The following is a 22,015-nucleotide window of genomic DNA, read 5'->3' as shown; positions in this document are numbered from 1 at the left end:
TTCATTCAAACGAACAAAAAAAATCATAAAATCAGAAAGTGACCTAATTTTTTTACAAGACACGCACACAACGACAAAGGCACCAAAAATAAATCAAGATCAAGTTCATTATTAACACGCAACAAAAAAAATAAAACAAAAGACTCATGACAAATTGCTAGTCAACGTCATACTTAACATAGATTTTAATCAGAACCTTATCGTTAAAACAACGAAGTAACCACTACATTTTCGTGACATTCTGAAAAAATATAATTTATTAGCTGTGCCCGCGACTTCATACGCGTGAAAATTGTTTGAATAATATTTCCCGTTTTTACAACATTTTTCTTTACTGCTCCACCCCTATTGACTGTAGGTAAGGTAATGTTAGATAGCCTTAAACCTTTCTCACTAAATGGGCTACCCAACACAAAATTATTTTTTCAAATCGGACCAGTAGTTCCTGAGCTTAGTGCGTTCAAGCAAACAAACTCTTCAGCTTTATAATATTAGTTATAAGTAGATAATACTTTTTTTTTTTAATCTGAGGTAAATTTTATTTGGAAAGGTCGACCTGATAATAATCAAATTTCCTTTTTCCTCTAGTAAATCGGTTCTTGGGTTTCACAACGAGATAAGGGCGAAGGTGTTATGTTTATTATGGTAGAGTTATCGTTATATTTTTTGACCTTGTAGATAAACCAACTTTATTAGGTAACATAATATTTTCTGAATAAAATGTAATTAATTACAGATTCTATTGTTATTGTTAGTTGTAAATTGAAACTATCTTATTACAATATAGTACTATATCTATACTTATAATAAATCTGTAGAGAGGTCAATTTTGTACATGAAATATATTTCCAAAATAATAACTATAAGGGGGTGATTAGTGATCGATACTGATGCCAAAAATGCAATCAGTAAATTTTTGTATGTCTGTCTGTCTGTCTGTCTGTCTGTCTGTCTGTATGTTCCTTATAGAAACAAAAACTACTCGACGGATTTTAACGAAACTTGGTACAATTATTTTTCATACTCCTGGGCAGGTTATAGTATACTTAGGAATTCCCACGGGAACGGGAATTAGCGGGAAAATCCTTTTGTATGAAAAATCTAAACCGCTTAAGTTAGACGCTTGAAATTTGGCATGCAGGTATCTTAGTAAACTTAAAGCTTAGTTACAACAGGATATTGCAAAATTCCCACGGGAATGGGAGTTAGCGGGAAAAAACATTTGTATGAAGCAGTTTTTTCGATAATATTGATCACAAATTAGTCTTGCTTCATCAGAATATAGCAGGAATACTTGGTAAACGGGATATTTTTCTAGTTGCATTGGACGAATTATCTAGGACGTACAATGAAGTAGACATCATTTGCCTTTCCGAAACTTTTTTAAGATTGGGTAATGAAAGTAACTTGGACCTGTCAAACTATGAGCTTGCTGAATCTTACTCTCGCAAAAATAAGAAACGCGGCGGAGTATGTATCTTATGCAAGCAAGGACTAGATTATAGAAAACTACCTTATATAAAAGAGATGTCCGAAGAAAAATATTTTGAATGTTGTGGAATTGAGATGCCTGAACATAAATGTCTAGTCATATGTATATACAGGGTTCCTGAAAATACAAGAACTATCTTAAACGGTTTCCTTCACAAGTTAGGTAAACTTTTTAGTAAACTTAAAACTAAAATTAAGAAGAAAATCATTATAACAGGAGACTTTAATATTAACACATTAAAAGACACTTCAATTTGTAGGGATTTTTTAGGGTTGCTTCAGAACTATGGTTACATGTCACATATAAAGGAACCTACTAGGCAACTTTCCTGTATTGACTTGATAATCAGCAATATATTTGAAGCTAACAGCAAAGTGCACCATCTTGGACTGTCGGATCACAATACAGCTCAATCGTTGGAAATCCCAATAGATAGCAAATCCAATAGTGCAAAATATTACTTTATTAATAAACGAGATCTCAGCCCAAAAAACATGATTAGACTTAAGCAATGCCTGCAAAGTTTATCCTGGTCTGAGGTTTATAATGAGGTAGATTTGGATAGGGCATTTAATGCTTTCCATGATATTCTTACATTATTTTATAAATTATGCGTTCCAATAAAAAGAGTAAAAATAGCTCTAAAACGAAAAAAAAGCCAGTGGATAACGAAAGGTATACGGTTGTCATGTAAAACAAAGCGATTACTAAGATTTACATATTATAAAAATAGACATATCAACGACAAAATCAAATATAAAAAATATACAACCATATTAAAAAAATGTATAAATAACTCGCAAAAAAACTGTAATAAAAAATATATAGGGACATGTACAAATAAATGTAAAGCATCTTGGACTCTAATAAAAAATTCTAGTAATTTGAAATTAAATTATATAAAAAAAATTACACATGACGGCAAAAATATATACGAACCAAATGACATAGCGAACCTTTTTAATGATTATTTTGCAATATTAGGCGATAGGGATAGCACGACAAATGTGCTAAATAATACCCACAACCACGTCCAGTATGTGAATGATACAATTTTTCTATTTCCCACTGACAGTGATGAAATAACTAAAATAATTGCGAATCTCAAAAACAAAAACTCTGTAGGATATGATGAGATCCCTACAAAAGTTCTCAAGGCTACTAAAACTGTAATTGCGCCAGTATTGAGTTACGTAATTAACCTGTCTTTTACACAGGGCATTTTCCCTGAAAAATTAAAAACAACCATTATAAAGCCTATACACAAATCTGGAAACACTGACACATTAGATAATTATAGGCCAATTGCTTTAGTACCTATATTATCAAAAGTTATAGAAAAGGCCATGTTTGCCAGGTTGACAACCTTTATAAACAAACTAAGCATTTTAAATAAAAATCAAAATGGCTTTCAAAAAGGCAAATCAACAGCTCTGGCTACCTTTAAAGTTATCGACAAAATCATGAGCCATGTAGACAAATCAAAAGAAGTTACGGCAATTTTTTTCGACATGAGTAAGGCATTCGATTACGTATCGCATGAACTCCTCTTAGCTAAGTGTGAAAAATATGGCCTTAGAGGTAAAATCTACAATTGAGAATGTTACTAGGTATGCAAAATCACTTGAAACCTATGTTACAGTTAAGCTTTTACATTTACAAATACATTAGTTTTTATTTCATTCAAAAATACCCAGTAGTTATGATTTTATAGGCATTCAAAGTTCGCTTAAATATTGAGTCCCGCCGACGGTCACGTGACCCCGTGTGACGTACATTCACAGCGTCCGCTCACTAGAAAACGGATATAAACATACTTAAATATTTTTTTTTGTAAATACAAACTTATTATACATATTAACACCCAGACCCATCACAGAAATTAAAATTGAACCAAACCCAAACTTGATGCGATTGTGTCGTTTTATTGCGAATTACCTTCCAGCTCCATCATTAGACCCCGATTACTATATAGAATTAAAATACTCATCAATACAAAACGAACGAGCCCAAACTCGATGCATTTAAGTCGTTTTATTATAGAGTTCCTATGGCCTCCTTCCAGCTCCATCATCAGATCAGCTCCATGTCATCATAATATTGCATGGTCATCCAAATCACATGTGTTTGCGAAATTTCAGCTTAATCGGTTGCCTGGAAGTGGGTCTTAATTCAGTTTGCAAGATTCCACCCATACAAATATGAGCCAGTCGTTGTAATATGACGTCACGCGCATAAAATGGCGGGCCGGCCGCCGCCCGCACTTTTAAAATTCAATATCTTGGAAACTAATTGACGTATCGAAATAATTCTTTCACGTGTATTTTTTATTTTTAAAAGAGAATACAGAAAGCTAAAAAACAAAATTAGTGAACATTCTTCATTGGCTAAAAACTTACCTAAGCGAAAGATTACAATACGTAGAGATTAGAAATCTAGATAAATATTTAAATGAAAGGACATATAGATCATACACAAAATAAGATCACTGGCGTACCGCAGGGTAGTATCCTTGGCCCATTGTTATTCCTATTGTATATTAATGACCTCCCAAAATCCACGCAACATTTTTGTACATTATTTGCTGACGATGTATCGGTGGTGATTCCAAATACATATGACTCATTGACAGAATATAATAACGACATTAACAATACAATTAACGACGTAATCAACTGGATGAAGAATAATAATTTGAAAGTTAATATTAAAAAAACCAAATATATTCAAAAAACTGCTTTATTAGCATATCATGGATATGTGGCTTCTATGCTTCGATATGGCATTATATTATGGGGCAATTCAGTAGACTCAGACAGAGCTTTTATTGCTCAAAAGCAATGCATACGCTCCATTTGTAAGCTATCCATTAGGACAAGTTGTAAACCTTATTTTGAAAAATTAAGGCTCTTAACATTACCCTGCATCTATATCTTTGAAATGAGCTGTTTTGTAAAGATGCACCCCTACCTTTTCAGAAGCAATAGTGAAGTAAATACAAATTATCGTGGACGCTATCCAAACAAACTGACACTGCCTGTAATGCTCACATCCTTGCAAAGTGACAACTGCTATCCAATGGCAGTACGAATTTTTAATAAATTGCCAGATGAAATAAAAACACTGCCTATTCGAGCATTTAAGACACGCTTATTTAAATTATTGGTTAGCAAATGTTATTACACAGTGCAGGAATATTTAACAGATAAGTCAATAAGAGTCTTTGAATAATTATATTGATGTTATAAATTATTATTAGATGACATTTGCAATTATGTATGTAATCGTTATTGAATTATGCTTGGTGAATCTTTGACATCGACAATTTCTGAATTTTTGACATTGAGTATCTACTATTGACATTTATATTGACATCTTACATTGATAATATTTTAATGGAATTTGTTGAAATGTTTAATAATTAATTAATTTAATATTTGCATGTCAGAAATGACTAATTGTGAGACCTAACCATTAACTGTATCCATCTCCTGTACCACATTTATAGCAAATAAATGATGATTCTGATTCTGATTCTGAAAAAATCTAAACCGCTTAAGTTAGACGCTTGAAATTTAGCATGCAGTTATCTTAGTAAACTTAAAGCTTAGTTACAACAGGATATTGCAAAATTCCCACGGGAACGGGAGTTAGCGGGAAAAAACATTTGTATGAAACAATCTAAACCGCGTAAGGTAGATGAAGGGGGTAAAACAAACGGGATCCACGCGTACGAAGTCGCAGGCGGCCGCTAGTTACATACTATAATGAAAGTACGGTTTTGGGTTAGTTGATAGGTTGGTACTATCAATGACAAATACTGTGTGAATCTGTAGTTTTGGATGTTCGTTTAAAAAAATATACCAATTTTTTGTCTGAATATTATCAGAGTAAATACAAATGAGTAGGTCATCTTCACGGCGCGGTTTGTATGTGAGCGCGCCAATACATATGCGGCGCGCACGCACACACTGACAAAATTTAGCGTTGATTAGCGGTGAGTCGCGCGCTCACATACAAACCGCGCTCGGTGCGTTTCTATGAAGATGACCTACTCATTTGTATTTACTCTGATATTATGATACGATCATTACGATACAATTAATTATATTCTTTGTGGTCTTTTAATCTTTTTCTTCCAAGTGTCTGTCATTTCCTATTCTCAGTCATTTTCCCACCATCTGAATAATGTTTTGTTCCTTATTATCACGGTCCTTATTACCAAAACATCACTGTTTTTCTCCATCTTCTTTTCCCTCTTACAAAGTACAGTTGCTACTAATGTAGTCCACTTTGTTTAGGCAGATCAAGACTGATAAAAACAACTAGGTAACTAAAGGATGAGGGTCTACGTGCCTTAATTAGCCGATCTATTCACACGCAATTACCTGAATGGCGTTATCACCATTATTCGGTTGCTAATGGCGATACAGGCACGAATGTATGACGTCATTAGCGAAATGTACACCATTCTTTCCTTGCCTGTTTGCTATTAGCGCAATCACTTCTAAGATGTCTATCGCTTTCTGGATGGTTCGTTTACGGAGCAGAATGGTTATTTTGTTTTGTTTTTACTACAAATAACATGTATAATATAAATTGTTCTTTTGTGTTTTTCTTTGTATTTTATTCAAAAAATGCACACAGATCTTGTATTGGAAGAAACACAGAACATTTAGGTACCTAATTTGAATAAAATACTTTTTGTGTGTTTGATAATACTCATTGGTTAAAAAACAGCCTGCTACAATTTTCTTTTTAAAATGCCTCAGTTCGAATTTCAAAATGTTGATAACAAAAAACTTTGTTGACAGACGCGACGCAAAAGGTATGTGAGCGTGTAACATAAGGCACGGTAATACTATCTATACAGTATTCCAACTCGACCATATTTTTGAAATAAATGTCAACAGCCGCGCGGAACGTCACGGTATGACAACATGCGTTAGGGCTGCCCACCTGCAGACCCTATTTTCATTACAACTGCCTACTTAGAATTTCTATCTAGTTCTGTAAATGTTTTTTGTGATTGTAATTTTTTATTTTATTTTGACAAACAAAATACTTTGTGAATGAAATAGGATCAAAATGCATGTTGTTTTGTGATTAGTAGATTTAATTAAAAAAATATATTTGTGTTAAGATTTAGTAACAAATCTTATTTTGCGACCGTAAAATGTATGCGCCTCGACTGAGGCGTACAAAATGCTTGATTATTATACAGGGTGTTAGGTAAATGGGTTTATAAGCCGACACTAGCCCATGTTAACATCTGCATATAAATGGTATGGTAAAGTCAGAATCATAATTTTAATAATTTTAATTTTCTTTCATACAAATCTGATTTTATAAATTTTATTTTGTATGAAAATTAAAAAAAATATAATTATGATATCACTGACTTCACCATACCATTTATATGCATTTATGTTAACATGGGCTAGTGTCAGCTTATAAACCCATTTACCTAACACCCTGTATAAATAGGTACTTGTAATTATATTTATAAAAAAAAGAATGCTTACTGTTTAAAAACAACACATCGTCCGTTTATTACTGTGGCACATTCGCGACACCCCCGACTTTTGCATGTCGAGCGCATACCGAGATTTAAATTTAGAAGGAAAGCTCGCGTTTCTTCCGTTTATATGAAGTTACAATACTGTATGATAATATTACCGTGCATAAGGTTAGTTAGCAAATAATGACCCTCAAAAAAGCCCGATATTTTCCACAATAAACCGCCCAACTACCACAAAGTATGTCGTACGAGATAAATCAAAGACCACTCGACAAATCCTTACAAGGGCCGGGTCTAATTAAATTCCTCATACAGATAGGAATCAGATGAATGTCTGCTCAATGCTCAATCATGGGGGCTGGGTCAACGCTCAATTGAGCAGGCACTTGTTACGAAGACCTTCCCCGAGGTCATCTGCTTTAGAATTATGAAGGATTCCTGAAGGTCAATTTGTGAGGTCATGGACCAAGACTATTTAGTAGAATGGATATAACTGATGATATTATCTCAAGAAGTATCAAGTGAAAGTTCAAGAGCATGATTCGGTGCTCTCTTTTGTTTATTCAACTTTTTTGAAATATTTGATGGTATTCAAAAATCAATTATACCAGCTTTTTTATTAAAAGCGAAATGAATTATTGGGTTGCGTGCTTGTTTTAATTTGATGAATATTCCAAGGCTTGTAAGCCTATTAATTTTATGTAACCATCAACTGAAGTTATAAATTAAGTTTTTTGACTGGCAGCTATTTATTTCTTCATGTATTTCTTCCGCTTGAACGAAAAATGTGGCAAAATTGTGTGATTTATAGATTTAAGAAAATATAATATGACTTATTTGTGTTTAATATGACGTAATTATTATTATCTTATGTGGACAAATAAATAGGTAAACAAAGGAAAGTTAAATCAAATAACGTTCGGTTAACTTAATTAACAAGAGCAACACACTAGTGTCACTATGTTTTCCTTATCACGTGGTTTTATATAAGAAAGAACCCAGATAAGCAAAGATTAACGTGTCTATTTCCAACCTAGTCCCTTGCTTACCGCATCTTTTCCATTAAATTACCTACACTATTTCCTTCAAAAGAAAACATTTACATAAAATATCCTCTCAAGACGTAAATGACTGAACTAATTTAATTAGTTAGTCTAAAATTCTAGATACTAAACATTAATTTCTGAGGGAAATTTCTAAATACGACCGAAAGATTTATATTATTGATAAGTATTCAGAATTATCATCATCAATGGGGGAGGCCTTTGTTCAGCAGTGGACGTGCTACGGCTGAAATGATGATGATGATGAGTCAGAATTAAATTATGATATGTTTTTTTCATTAATAAAACTGGGACTTGCACTAAGCATTAAATTATTTCACTGAAAATTTGTCAATGTAAGTAAATTAGTGCAGTGTTTTTCAAGTGTCAAATCAATTAAAACCAACCGCGGAGTCATTAGCACAAATAGAGACATAAACGGTTATTGTCATTGTTTTTGTTTCATATTTGTTTTATAAATACTTAATAATCACAATACTTCCCTCAATTCATATTTTTCCAGTACGTAATTTACATTCAAACCACTAAAACCAATTGGGGTCATGTCATAGCTTGTTATTTCCATTAGTGTATAGGGAAACGAGTTGTTAGCTAATTAGAAACATTTCTAGGCGCATATTATTATTTCTTTCATTGCCTTTAATTTAATAATGCCAAATCTCTAATAGGATTAAAGATAAGATGCTAGAAACTTTTCAGGAGGACTTTTAGGAATATAAAGATTAATTAAAGGCTCAAATCCGTTTCCCCCTCAAAGTGGATCTCGAGCAGCCATAATCGGTCGTCACGCCTGAATCCGGGATAATCGGCCCTTCTGGCGATAGGTATCTACTACCGATCAGCGTGAGTCTCGCATTTTAAGCCCTTAATCTGGCCCGTCGGCTTTGAGCCCCGTTGCTAGGGAGAGAAAACTATAGAAGCATCATGAGCTAACAAACAACAGGATACGATCTATTAACTCTGACAGAAAAGAAGGATAACTTTGACTTGTATAGGTGCGTAGAAGCCTATTTTACAGAAAATCTATAAAATTTTACTCGTAGCTCCCTAATAAATGAACCATTTGGAATTTAGCTCTCTTTGGTTTGAAATCTAACCTGCACAAAAGTATTTTGTTGACGTTTGACTATGTTGAACGATGGATCAAATCTGTTTAATTCCATTGAGAGCACGACTTTACAGAAATATTCAGATACTTACACTCGTAAAAAAATATTATGATCCCAAATTTTCAGCCGAGGGTAAAAAATAGAATCATTTCTAATAGCTTTGCTAGCCCAATATGCCAAATATTGTAAAGGATCAAAATCGCGTTTTGTGACTAACAAAAACCGACCATCAAATTACTTTTGGATGAATTCCACGAACAAAGAGGCTTAGGTAAGGTAATATTCAAAGAAAACCTTTTACTGAATATTATCTTTAAACGTGTAAGCACGTGTCACTTAATTCAATTAACATATCTAAAAAACAACGCCAAAACACTCAGAAATAATTAAAACGTGGCAATCTCATTATTATTTCTGTCAACAAAGTCATTCCGTTTATCATGTCATAACAACCGCGACGAAACAAGAACAAAAATTAAACTTCCGAAGTAATTTCATCTACTTTAGATACGTAATATTAGCTCAGTAAGTACTTGTTTAATGTCCCGACGTTATTCTGTACGTTTTTTATCTGTCACGAGCCCAACCAGAGACAATAAGGTGTTAAATAAATTAATTTAACAGAAGCCTGGGGGTCTTGGCTGTCACGGAAAACTTATGGAATGCTATTGGCACAGAGTAAAAATAACAAGCTGGATCACAGAAACGAGTGTTTTCAACTAGGTTTTATTATTGTTAGGAAAAGTTTTGCCGTTTTCCAGCACTTTCATATTTTATTATTAACTTTGCCTAGGAAGTTTGGCTATTCAACGGAAAACTACCTTTGACGGATCACCCTACTTAAAAGGATTTTTATATTTATTGATTTACTTGTCACATGGGTATAACAGATGATAAAGTAAATATGTTTTACGTTGAACAACTCATAATATGTCAATATGAGTAGAAAAAAATTATAGACAGTGATCGTCGGATTTGATTGAATTCTAGCAAAACCATTTTATCTGGGGATCGAATTTAGTAACTTTTTACAAATATTACATCCTTTTTTTGTCCTAATTACCATTTTTTTTCGACTAAAATGCAGATTAAAGTGGTTAATAGAGACGATCGGACGGTTTTTAAGTGTCGATCAAAAGTACCTAGACCCAAATCTAGTAACACAGGATAAATGGCGTAATGGAGTGTTACATCTGTTTCTTTATACTCTGTGGTGAATTTTTGTGAAAAGCAAAAGTCGTTTTATTTAGCCCCGCGGCCGCGGCACGCCCATAAATCATTCCACCGCTGCTGCTGAGCACCTATTTAAAGTAATAACTGGCAACATTATTATTAAAATAAGGTCAGAACGCACAATATTCCGCGGGGATGGATGTAATGCGCGAAAGGGTTACGTATATGCTGAATAAAAGTTGAAGGGCGAAATACGACCCTATTAACTATCAAAGGAGCATAACTATTTGAATAGAAAATATAAATTGGTGCTCAGGTGAACTGAACACAACTCTCCTGATTGCGAGCCCCAATTACGGTATTGAATGAAATGCTATGATTCGTAAACTTACCTGTAATATAATAGGTGCACTACTGTTTCTTCAGTAACTTTTCACGTTACGTTGATCTAACAGGATTCACAGAACTGAAAAGAGAAAACAAGTCATTAAGATATTTAACTAACTATTTCGTTTTTCATACCTATATATTTTAAAGCGGAAAATAACCAGACATAGTAAAGTTATTTGTGATCGTAGTTAAACTAGTAAGTAACATCAGCAAATGGATGACCTTCAATTCTCAGGGCAGCTCGGCTCAAAGGCGCGACCGCTAACTTTTGTACAGTCGACATCACAAAATATCTAGAGAAAGTACTAAAAATATATCTTTACAATAAATGAAGCTGCTGTAAGAGATTTCGTGAGTGCCAAATATAATTTTATACCTACTTATAACGCGCTTTTTGTCGATTTGTCATTTTACCCAAGGTCACCTATTCTCAAACTGATCAAAGCTTTTAGTTTGGGAATCAAACAACGGATATAATTGTACTTAGATTTATACATTTTATACGTAGAAAACATCCCAAACTAATACCAACACGTAGACATAATTATGCACATTCTTACAAAATGTTTGCAGTGTGCTGATACTAAGCGTCCAACTTGCAAGCTCTATTGGATCTAAAACACGAACTTTTCTAAGCCAAACGTCCGTCAGCGTATATTTTTGATGTCGACTCTACTTACCTACGAATACCTGTTGAGGTCTTCAGTAAATAAACTTTTTGCCAACCCTAACCCGAACCGCGATCTTTAGCTGTTACAAAAGGTTCAAACACTATGGTATGGTAACTTATTTCGCAGTGAATCTAATTACGAGAACGACTCAATAAGTCACGGGGACTCATAATAGTAGGTAGGTACCTACTACTTAGTCCGCACCGACTGATGATTTTATTTAAAAAATGTACTAATTAATCGATTTAGAAAAACTTATGATTTTACTTCTACCGTTCATCTTAGATTAGAATTAGCGGCCAAGGTCAGTTAATTTGGCCTAAGTAGACCTAATCTTTAGGGTAGTAGGCTATTAAACGACATTTCGTCATAATGCGTGCTTTATAATGTATTCTCAAGTCCTTGAATCTAGATGTGCTCAATGTAAGAATTAATGTTTGATAAGGATGCAAATGAAATCAGAATGTTACGAGTAACTTTGTAATAGCTATCCAGGCTAACCCAGATTCGCCGCAACTATGACCACAGCGGCTCAAAGGCGAGCTAACTTACCTGTTGAGCCGCTGGCTTAAAGGACGTCGCACATTTATCAACGCGGAAAAGGATCATAGGCGTATCAACTCGAAGCGGTCAGTAATCTTACTCCACACTTGCGTTGCAGTATGGAGTTTTATACAAAGTTACGGTGCGGTTTCAGCCAAATGACGTCCACAGCTGGACAAAGGCCTCTCCCAAGGTTTTCCACAATGAACGGTCCTGCGCTGCCCGCATCTAGGCTTTTCGCGCGACCTTTACGAGATCGTCGGTCCACCTAGAAGGAGGCCTACTCATGCTACGTCTTCCAGCCTGTGGTCGCCACTCGAGAACTTTTCTGCCCCAACGACCATCGTCTCTACGAGCTATGTACCCCGCCCACTGCCATCGCACACTGACAGCGCGCGAAAAGCGATGGCAGCTCGCGAAAGGCGATACGGTGTTGATTCCTTTCCGAATTGATAAATGTGCGACGACCTTTAGCCGGCTCGTCGGCACAAACATCGTTGTTTGCTGAACCGCAGCTAACGCGAATACCAACCTTTGGCTAGTGCTTTTCATTGCGTTTGCATGTAACCGTTCCTCACATCAATGATTTTAGAGCACTAACATTACGATTGCCTTGAGCTGTTACACAATGTAAATAACTATACTGAAAAAATATAAACAACAATCCAAACGGGTCTGAAATGACTCCAATAAAGGAACGCACTTTTTAACGCGCTCCGAAAAGACAATCAGATTTTAAGCTGGCAATACCTATTGTATCTGTCCACAATTGACATATTGTCAAATATTAATTTAGTGGAATCTGCATACAAATATTTATCTAACCATTTTGAAAAATATTATACCCAATTTACCATAAATTAAATGGCAAGGATCATTCTAGCCATTTAATAGTAAAATGTCCAAATTCCCTTAATACTTAAGCTACACTTAAAAACGGTAATTTTAACGAAAGAGCGTCCTTCAAAATTAAGTCCGCTTTACACACATCCATTGAGCACAGACTTAAAGTGATAGGTCACGACTGGGGAGGGCCATAATTTATTAGGTTCATCAAAGAGCAAACTAAAGTCGGAGTAGGGTCGTATTTAAAAGGGAGGGTACTGGCAAATATTGATCCCCGGCTGTAACTTCGGGCCTCCGCAAACAGAGGCTAAGGGATCAGCATATATACAAAGTTTTCAAGGGAATGACACTTCGCATACACGGATGAGCTGTTTGGGGGTGCATTCAGACGCGTGTCCGCGAAATCTATGATAGGGGTAACCTTTATCAGTCAAGTGGTTGACCAAATTGACAGCAAGTTACAACTCTAAAAACTGATTTGGTCTCCACTGCAGACAACCGACTCACTCCAATTTATCAGATAAATTAGAGACAAATGGAGGATTTGGCCTGCACTGCTCACTCTGGCCAGAGGGGTTGGGAAGCCTGATGTTCGCATGTTTCTCCTTTAGTGACCTCTACACCTACTGGTAAACTAGGAACAAACTACCGATACTACTTACTGACTGAAAATATATACATTGCCCTACTATTGCTCCAACTGACATGAATGAAAAATGTTATTATACGAACATTGATCATAGTCAACATTGGCCCATGGCGCATGGCTTTGTCCCAAAAAAACTTTTAATGTACCCATGAAAAATGCCTCTAATTCTATTTCCGTATAAACACTCCATGAGTCTCCAGGCCGCGGTAGTCCCGGCCTCTTAACCGTTACCTCAATTTTATTGCCCTCGCGAACGCCATTCCGAGGAAAAATAGGTGCAATAGTGAATATTCATCAGACAACTTTTATGTTCCATCTCAAGGCAGTTAGACGAGATCAGCATTGACTGCAACGGCTTAACCCAATGCTTGAATTGTCAAGCATTGGGTTAAGCCGTTGGGGTAGAAAAATTTTCGAGTGCTGGTGGAGTTCTCAAAAAAGTAAAAAAAATAAAAAATGTTTTATTTGACAAAAAGAGCGACATCACATTTACATAAATTACAAAACGAAAAACATTGTGCCTTGCTGTCAAATAGGGGCCCGCTCAGCATTAATCGGGGCATACCGTGGGCATATTTTCAGCGGGACCCTTGACTTTGCTACTCCTATGCTACTATCATGACTCTCCAACCCGTCTGACCAACATAGGGAGACCCAAATCCTCCATTTACCAGGGGGTAAGTAGAGGGAATCGTGCACCTAGTAGATCTCTAGGAGTTTAGAAAAAAAAGAAATGGTTTTTATGAAATAAGACAACATTTACCTACTAACTTTCCCTAGAAAGAACTTATTCAAAGTCATGGTACGCCAAGATCGTGTTACGAAGTAAGTCTTACGTTTATTCATGTTACGCTCAAGTTAAAAGAAATAAGATAATTAAAATGATTAGTGTGCTAGCGCATGGACTTGCTGTTCTGGCTGTACTTAGCTCGCGGCAATGTCTCGGTGCAAATTTGTAACTTGTCCATTAGAGAGATGAACAGAGAAAACTTCCTTCGTACCCATTTCATTAACAAGTTCATGTTTTCTTTCAAGGATTTACAATTTGTCGAAATTATACTACAGCCTTATTGAAACTATGACTAAGATATCCACCCATAAGGTGGACCGACGACATCATAAAGGTAGCAGGAAGGCGCTGGATGCAGGCCGCTACCAATAGGTCATTATGGAAATCATCGGGGGAGGCCTATGTTCCGCAGTGTTAAGATGGCTGAAATGGTGATGATACGTTTATTTAAGGACTATAGGTAATTAATGTATTAACAGTTACCCGGAATAAGGTAATAATGAAGCTTAACTTTTTAAGGGATAAATTGAATAAAAGCTTGGGAAGTCCAACTTTTTCTCTGCCAAGTTCAACTTTGAAAGCTGTAAAAATCCAATATCAAGTTTGTGATTAAATCGTTCGTTAAAAGATAAAAGTCGAGTCGATCCATCGGTAAAGTCTTAAATTAGTTTGCTATAAAATGTCGCTACGTAGAGCTCCAACTACCTATTCCAAACAAGAAACCTTTGAGAGATGTTTATATGTAGAAAATAAATTATATTGATAGCATGTGAATCGTTCGTACATACATATCGTTTCTGTGATTAAAATAATGTAGGTAAGTTAAAATACTTATAAAAATCTATTCTGTAGAGTTTCCAAGTTTAGATGAAGTAGTATCTAAAGCGCAATACACACTGAGCCCGCCGGGCCGCCGACAAAACCCGGCGGCCTGTATGAAAATAATCATGTCGGCAACATGCGCCCGCGCTTGTTACCCGCCGACATGTTGGCGGCTTGGGTACGCCTGCGCTCAGTTGCCCGGCGACGCTCGACCTATAGTGACGTACTTGTATGCTGACTGCCAAATAAATTTCTCATCTCAAGCCGCCAACATGCCGCCGACCAAATTTTCCGACTTGTAATAAGTGAAGCCGCCAACTAGACCGCCGACAAAAAGTTGCCGACATATGTCGGCGGCCCGGCGGGCTCAATGTGTATTGCGCTTTACCAGGCTTTACGCTACGTTTGTAGGTAATAACTAAGCTAGTAAGTTTTGACCTTGACTTTCGACTGAAACTTTATACTCAGTGTTAAAGTTTTTGTAGAGTGGTGGTTTTGTTATTGTATAAGTTGTACATAACGTCAGCAGGGATGGCCTGGTTCTAAATGATTAAGGGAATATGAAGATTCACACTCTCAGAACCATTTTTATAAGTCCATGGTTCTGAGCTCAGAACTTACCAGTCATCCCAAGTGAGGGCTTCCGAATCAAAACAATAAGTCCGCATTTCACAATTTTTTCACAAACACTTTCACAAAATAAATATCAAATTGTGGTACAAGTGATCAATAACCGCCCTGGTATGCTTCGCCGATCGTATAATTTCCATATTCAAGCACTTTCTAATTTAAATTGTCTAACAAACTTCCGAGGGTTGCTCCCAGTATCTCGACTTACTGACAGTGACAGCTCACTTTTTAATATAATTAACTTTTCGCCTCCTTTCGGTTTTAGGTTTTTGGACGCATTTAACCTTGGAAAGCAAGAAGGCTTTATGTTGCTTAATTTTTTTTGCGAGATAAAAATCAATATTGAATATTATTGAGAATGTTGTAGGTACCTAGAGTATGAGTTTCGTGTAGATGGGCTTAATGTAAAATGCCAGAATAAAGTAGTTTTTAAAATAAACTTAAATACTTAAAGGTTGCCCGTAAATACTAATCGAAGTAATTTGAAATGTGTATAAATGCTATTAGAAGGGCAATAATAACATCAGGATTCTACGTATGGAGATACCATAAAACTAAGTACCTACACCTTTTCTAACCTATGGAAACTAATTGTTTAATACCATAAAGTAATAAAAAAGAAGAAATTTGTCATGTCATCAACAGTGTCACGGGAGAATTGTTTTTTGTGAAACTAAATCAAAATAAAGGATATTTTATCATCAAATACATTGTTGGACTTTATTCATGGTCCTTCGAGCCGGATAACATGAAGAAACTAGTAAGAAGTCAAAACGAAATCTTCAACCGAATTAACAAATCCAAAATAAATTTTGCCAAGTCTCCAAGTGTCAGAATAACAACTAGTTACATCGAAACAAAATTAGAAAATTTATCGGAATTGTGGCAAAACTTCAACAAAACTCACGATACAATTATTTGTGAAGTAAGCGATGCAGAGTACCAAGAATCGGAATATTTCACTGAAGACTTTTTCAGCAAGACCGAGGAATTATACACCGAATATAAGACCGAACTAAAAGAAAAATTGAAAAGGTGCATTCAGGTAGAAGTCAGACATCAGGAAACATCACAAAGTGAGGGGGAGCAAGTCAGAGTGCAGCTGCCCAAGATCTCCATACCCTGCTTTTCTGGGAAATATGCCGAATGGATCACATTTCGAGATCTTTTCTTGTCACTTGTCCACAACAACAACTCCTTACAAAAGGTACAGAAACTTCATTACCTGAAAAGCTACCTAACTGGTGAAGCGGAGCAGTTGGTGCGTCATCTACCAATTACAAGTGACAATTATTCTGTGTGTTGGAGCCTTTTGGAAAGTAGATTTAACAATAAGAAGTATGTAACTAATTGCATTTTAAAAAGGTTTTTCAGTCAAAAGAACATTGCTCAAGAAAATTCAACTGCGCTTAAAGATCTGTTTGACACTACTAATGAATGTCTAAATGCATTAGCTAACACAGGTGTAAAAACTGAAAACTGGGACATCATTGTTATTTATATTTTGTCTTCAAAATTAGATAATGAATCTCGCAAACTGTGGGAAGCAAAAATTTGTGACCTTACCAATGATTTACCAACATTAAAGCAATTTTTAGATTTCATAGAACATCGCTTTAGGTCTCTCGAATTTTTGGATCCCAAAGTTATGAAAAGTACCCAGTCTCATCATGTAGTAGAGAACAGCCCTAGCAAAATATCGGTTTCTTGTTCTTATTGTTCTGACAACAACCATAAACTTGGCAATTGTAAGAAATTCGCAAATGAAACACTATCAGCTCGCCGTAACTTTGTCCAAACCAACAATTTTTGTTTTAACTGCTTAGGCGCGAATCATTCGGTTATGACTTGTCGTTTGCCTACTAGATGTAGAATCTGCAATAAGAAGCATCACTCTTTATTGCATTCAACCAATAACAACGTACCATCCAACAATGTTCAAACAACACAATCAATTAACCCATCAAGAACCAATCATGTTGTTGCGACAACAGCGACAACATCTGATGATATTGACCAGCAAACCAACATTACCACTTGTTTCTCTAACAACAAGAGTCAAGTTCTTTTAGCAACCGCGTTGGTAAAAGCTGAAACAAACAATGGATCGTTCATAACACTTAGGTCTTTATTGGACCAGGGATCACAGGCCTCGTTCGTGACGGAGTCTGCAGTCCAATTACTTGGGCTGAAGAAAGTAGCAAACAAAAGTGTTATAACTGGGGTAGGGAGTGATTGTAGCTCATCAGTCAACTCTAAACATGTGGTTAACATCAAACTGCAATCTATCTACGATCCGAACTTCACAATTACGGTGAAAGCTCACGTTCTTACCAAACTTACCACATTTCTTCCTGAACGACAGGTTGATTTGAAACTTTGGTCACACATGCCTGAAATGAAGTTGGCTGATCCAAAGTTTAATGTTCCAAACAAAATAGACTTGCTGTTAGGTGCAGAGGTGTATTGTCAGATATTATCTGAGGGACTAGTTAAGGGTCCAATAGGGTGTCCTATAGCTCAAAACACCAGACTCGGCTGGATATTATCTGGTCAAGTATCTGAAAGTAGTAAAACTGAACCAAGCTGTAGAAACATTATAACAACATTACACACTCAAGTTGTTGAAGAAGAGTTTGATCTTAAACGCTTTTGGGAAATAGAATCTGATCAGTGTCTTCTCAATAAACCTCACCACACACCTGAAGAACAAAAATGCGAAGAATTTTTCAAACAAACGACCACAAGAGACCCTTCTGGACGATACATCGTAAAACTGCCATTTAAAGAAGAAAACCCGAACTGTAAATCAGGCAACTCGCGAGAAATAGCTGTAAGCAGATTTTTAATGCAAGAAAGACGTCTATCAAAATCACCAAATCTCAAGGATCTCTATTCCGATGTTATTTCAGAGTATTTGGAGCTGGGTCACATGGAAAAAGTACCAAACGATGAGATCGACAAAACAGAAAGTGTGTACTTACCTCATCACGCAGTAGTGAAGCTCAATAGAACAACAACCAAACTAAGAGTCGTTTTTGACGCTTCATGTCGAGACAAGAACGGTGTATCTCTCAACAGCGAATTGTTGGTAGGCCCAAGGCTTCAATCGGATCTTCGTCATTTGGCGATGAGGTGGAGACTGCATCCTATTTGCTTGGTGGCTGATATAGTCAAAATGTATCGCCAGATAAAAGTTGCCAGCGAAGATGTAGATTATCAACGATTAGTCTGGCGATCCAAACCTCATGAAGATATTGAACATCTGCGATTGTTGCGAGTCACTTTTGGCACTGCCTCAGCCCCATATCTTGCAGTCAGAGCACTGCATCAAGTCGCGTATGATGAAGGTAAACAGTTTTCATTGGCAGCTGAAAGAGTCCTAAATGATTTTTATGTGGATGATCTACTTACTGGATGTGACACAGTTCTGGAAGGAAAACAAATATTTCAACAAATGAATGAGTTACTAAGCAAAGGGGGATTTGAACTTCAAAAATGGTCAAGCAATAATGAAACACTGTTGAACGAAATAAGCAAGGATTCAGAAACAACAACAAGCAATTTGGAACTCAAAGTAGATGAAATTATCAAAATTCTTGGACTTACCTGGAACCGACGAACTGACGTCTTCGAATACTTCGTGCAGCTACCACCTATCAGTGAACCTGTAACAAAGAGAAAAGTTATTTCAGATATTTCAAAGTTGTATGACCCTTTGGGATGGCTTGCTCCAGTCATCGTAAAAGCAAAAATGTTCATACAAAAGCTATGGTTAGCAGGAATCGGTTGGGATGAGGAGTTACCAGCAAAGCTTTTTAAAGATTGGAGTACTTACCGAGGTGAACTTACTGCACTTACTCAATTTCGCCTGCCGCGCTGGATTGGTACGAATTCAAAGTGTATCACAGTTGAGTTACACGGCTTCAGCGACGCTTCGTCTGATGCATATGCTGCTGTGGTCTATGCGCGCGTGGTAGATGAAGCTGGAAATGTTATGGTCACTCTTATCACCTGCAAAACAAAAGTAGCTCCAATAAAGCAAATTTCCATCCCGAAGCTTGAGTTGTGCGGCGCTGTTCTACTAGCGAAGTTGTTAAAGGAAGTCTCAGAAATTTTGAAGGTACCAAAGTCAAACTTACATGCATGGACGGACTCAACGATCGTTTTAGCTTGGCTGAGCAGTCATCCAAGTCGCTGGAAGACGTTCATAGCAAATCGAGTGTCAGAGATTTTAGCTATTTTAGACCGAGAACAGTGGTCACATGTGGTATCCTCTGATAACCCTGCAGATTGCGCTTCCCGTGGAGTCAACCCATCTGAATATGATACACTTCCTCTCTGGAAAAGTGGACCTGCATGGTTAAAAAACATAACCATAGAACACGACAGAACGGACATAAAGGACACGAACCTAGAAGAGAAAGAAAAGAAAGCTTACCATGTAACCAAAGAAGATGAATTTGAATTGTGGACCAAGTATTCGTCTTTACAAAAACTAATAAGAGTTATAGCTTATTGTAGGAGATTTGCATCAAAGGCAAAGAAATCTATTGAAGCAACGACTTTTCCGATATGGTTAACTAGCAAAGAACTATCAGAAGCAATTCTAATTAGCATAAAAGCGTGTCAAGCTGCTCATTTTACACAAGAAATCAAAGATATCGAGACTGCAGGTACCGTTAGTAAGAAGAGCAAACTTACCACTTTGACTCCTTTTCTGGATCGTGAAGGCATTTTGAGAGTTGGTGGTCGTCTTGAGAGAGCTAACATCAGTGATAACAAAAAACACCCGATTGTTTTACCATCAAAATCTCACTTCACAGATCTTGTCATTGCCGATGCTCACCAACGAACCCTTCACGGAGGTCCTCAATTGATGGTAAATTATCTACGATCGAAATATTGGATTCTTGATGTAAAAAACCGCACAAAATTGTTTGTGCGCAAATGTGTCACATGTGTACGACATGCAGCACAATTTAGACATCAACTCATGGGACAGCTACCTCCAGCACGCATCACGCCAATACGCCCATTTTATCAGAGTGGAGTTGATTATGCTGGACCCATCCAGATCAGAGCTTCTAAAGGTAGAGGTTACCGAGCATACAAAGGCTACATTTGCCTATTTGTATGCATGGCCACAAGGGCTGTGCATCTAGAGGCTGTAACCGATCTCACTTCACAGGGATTTCTAGCAGCTTTTAAACGATTTGTTTCGAGACGTGGACATTGCGCTGATCTCTACAGCGATAATGGAACGAACTTTGTAGGCGCCGCTCGAGAGTTGAAGACCTTGGTGGCCCAAGAGCACTCAACCATGGCTAGAGAAATCGCAGATAGTTTGGCCACAGCTGGAACCACGTGGCATTTTATCCCACCAAGAGCTCCTCATTTCGGTGGAATATGGGAGAGTGGAATAAAATCGACAAAACACCATTTGAAGCGAGTGATTGGCACAGCAACCCTTACTTATGAGGAAATATCCACACTGTTATACCAAATTGAAGCGTGTCTCAACTCAAGGCCGTTATCACAGATCAGTACCAATTCACAAGATCCAACACCTCTCACACCAGGTCATTTTATCATCGGTGAACCTTTAGTACTTGTGCCCGATAACAATTATGAAACGTCAACAATATCATCTTTGAAACGCTGGCAGCTAACCCAACAAATGCTCCAGGTCTTTTGGCGTAGGTGGTCAAACGAATATTTAACTCAGTTTTTGCAGCGGTACAAATGGGCAAATACAACACCAGAGCCTAGAATCGGGGATGTAGTTTTAGTTAAAGAAGACGATCTTCCTCCTGCGAAGTGGTTAATGGGCATAATTACCGAAAAGCACAAAGGTTTGGACAACCTTACGAGAGTTGTTAGTATAAAATGTAGAAATACCATTATTAAAAGGCCTGTTGTAAAATTGTGTGTTTTGCCAGTGGCTGAATAGAGCTAGGTTATTTTTATATTATCATGTTTAAGTGACGAGTTTTGTTGTTTTCGTTTTGTTTAACCACTTTTGTGAACAAGAAAGTTAAGTTGTTAAATTATCTTAGAACAATATTTTTGTATACCTATCCATTTATAAGGTTAAACTCTAACTATTGTTTTGTTATCTAGTCACCATGATTTAACCAATTTAAATTTCTTATAATGTTTTGTTTTGTTTTTTTTACCTAACTATACAGTCCACTCTTTCGTTGGTGGTTAATCATGGTGGGCGGAATTATGACCATTCCGGTCATGGTGGGCGGAATGTTTAATACCATAAAGTAATAAAAAAGAATAAAATGTCATGTCATCAACAGTGTC

At 36.5% G+C, this 22,015-nt stretch overlaps 1 protein-coding gene and 1 long non-coding RNA gene across 2 annotated transcripts in view; one reads left to right on the top strand and one right to left on the bottom strand.

Moving 5' to 3' along the window:
- The window catches only part of LOC135074674 (uncharacterized), a 76,142-nt gene extending 60,249 nt beyond the window's left edge, over positions 1-15,893 (bottom strand). The window contains exons 1-2 of the long non-coding RNA XR_010257874.1: positions 15,692-15,893; positions 10,752-10,825 (exon numbers count right to left, since the gene is read on the bottom strand). This is a non-coding gene — a long non-coding RNA (uncharacterized LOC135074674). The remainder of the gene's footprint in view (positions 1-10,751; positions 10,826-15,691) is intronic.
- A 555-nt stretch (positions 15,894-16,448) lies between these two features.
- LOC135074843 (uncharacterized) lies at positions 16,449-20,580 on the top strand. Its single transcript, XM_063969225.1, has 3 exons — positions 16,449-16,907; positions 17,841-20,144; positions 20,527-20,580. The coding sequence occupies exons 1-3, from the start codon at positions 16,449-16,451 to the stop codon at positions 20,578-20,580; spliced, it is 2,817 nt and encodes a 938-aa protein (XP_063825295.1).
- The last annotated feature ends 1,435 nt before the right edge of the window (positions 20,581-22,015 follow it).

This window comes from Ostrinia nubilalis, chromosome 9 (genome assembly GCF_963855985.1).
Source record: "Ostrinia nubilalis chromosome 9, ilOstNubi1.1, whole genome shotgun sequence".
Classification (NCBI taxonomy): Eukaryota; Metazoa; Arthropoda; class Insecta; order Lepidoptera; family Crambidae; genus Ostrinia; species Ostrinia nubilalis.
This window is presented reverse-complemented; position numbering and strand designations above follow the sequence as displayed.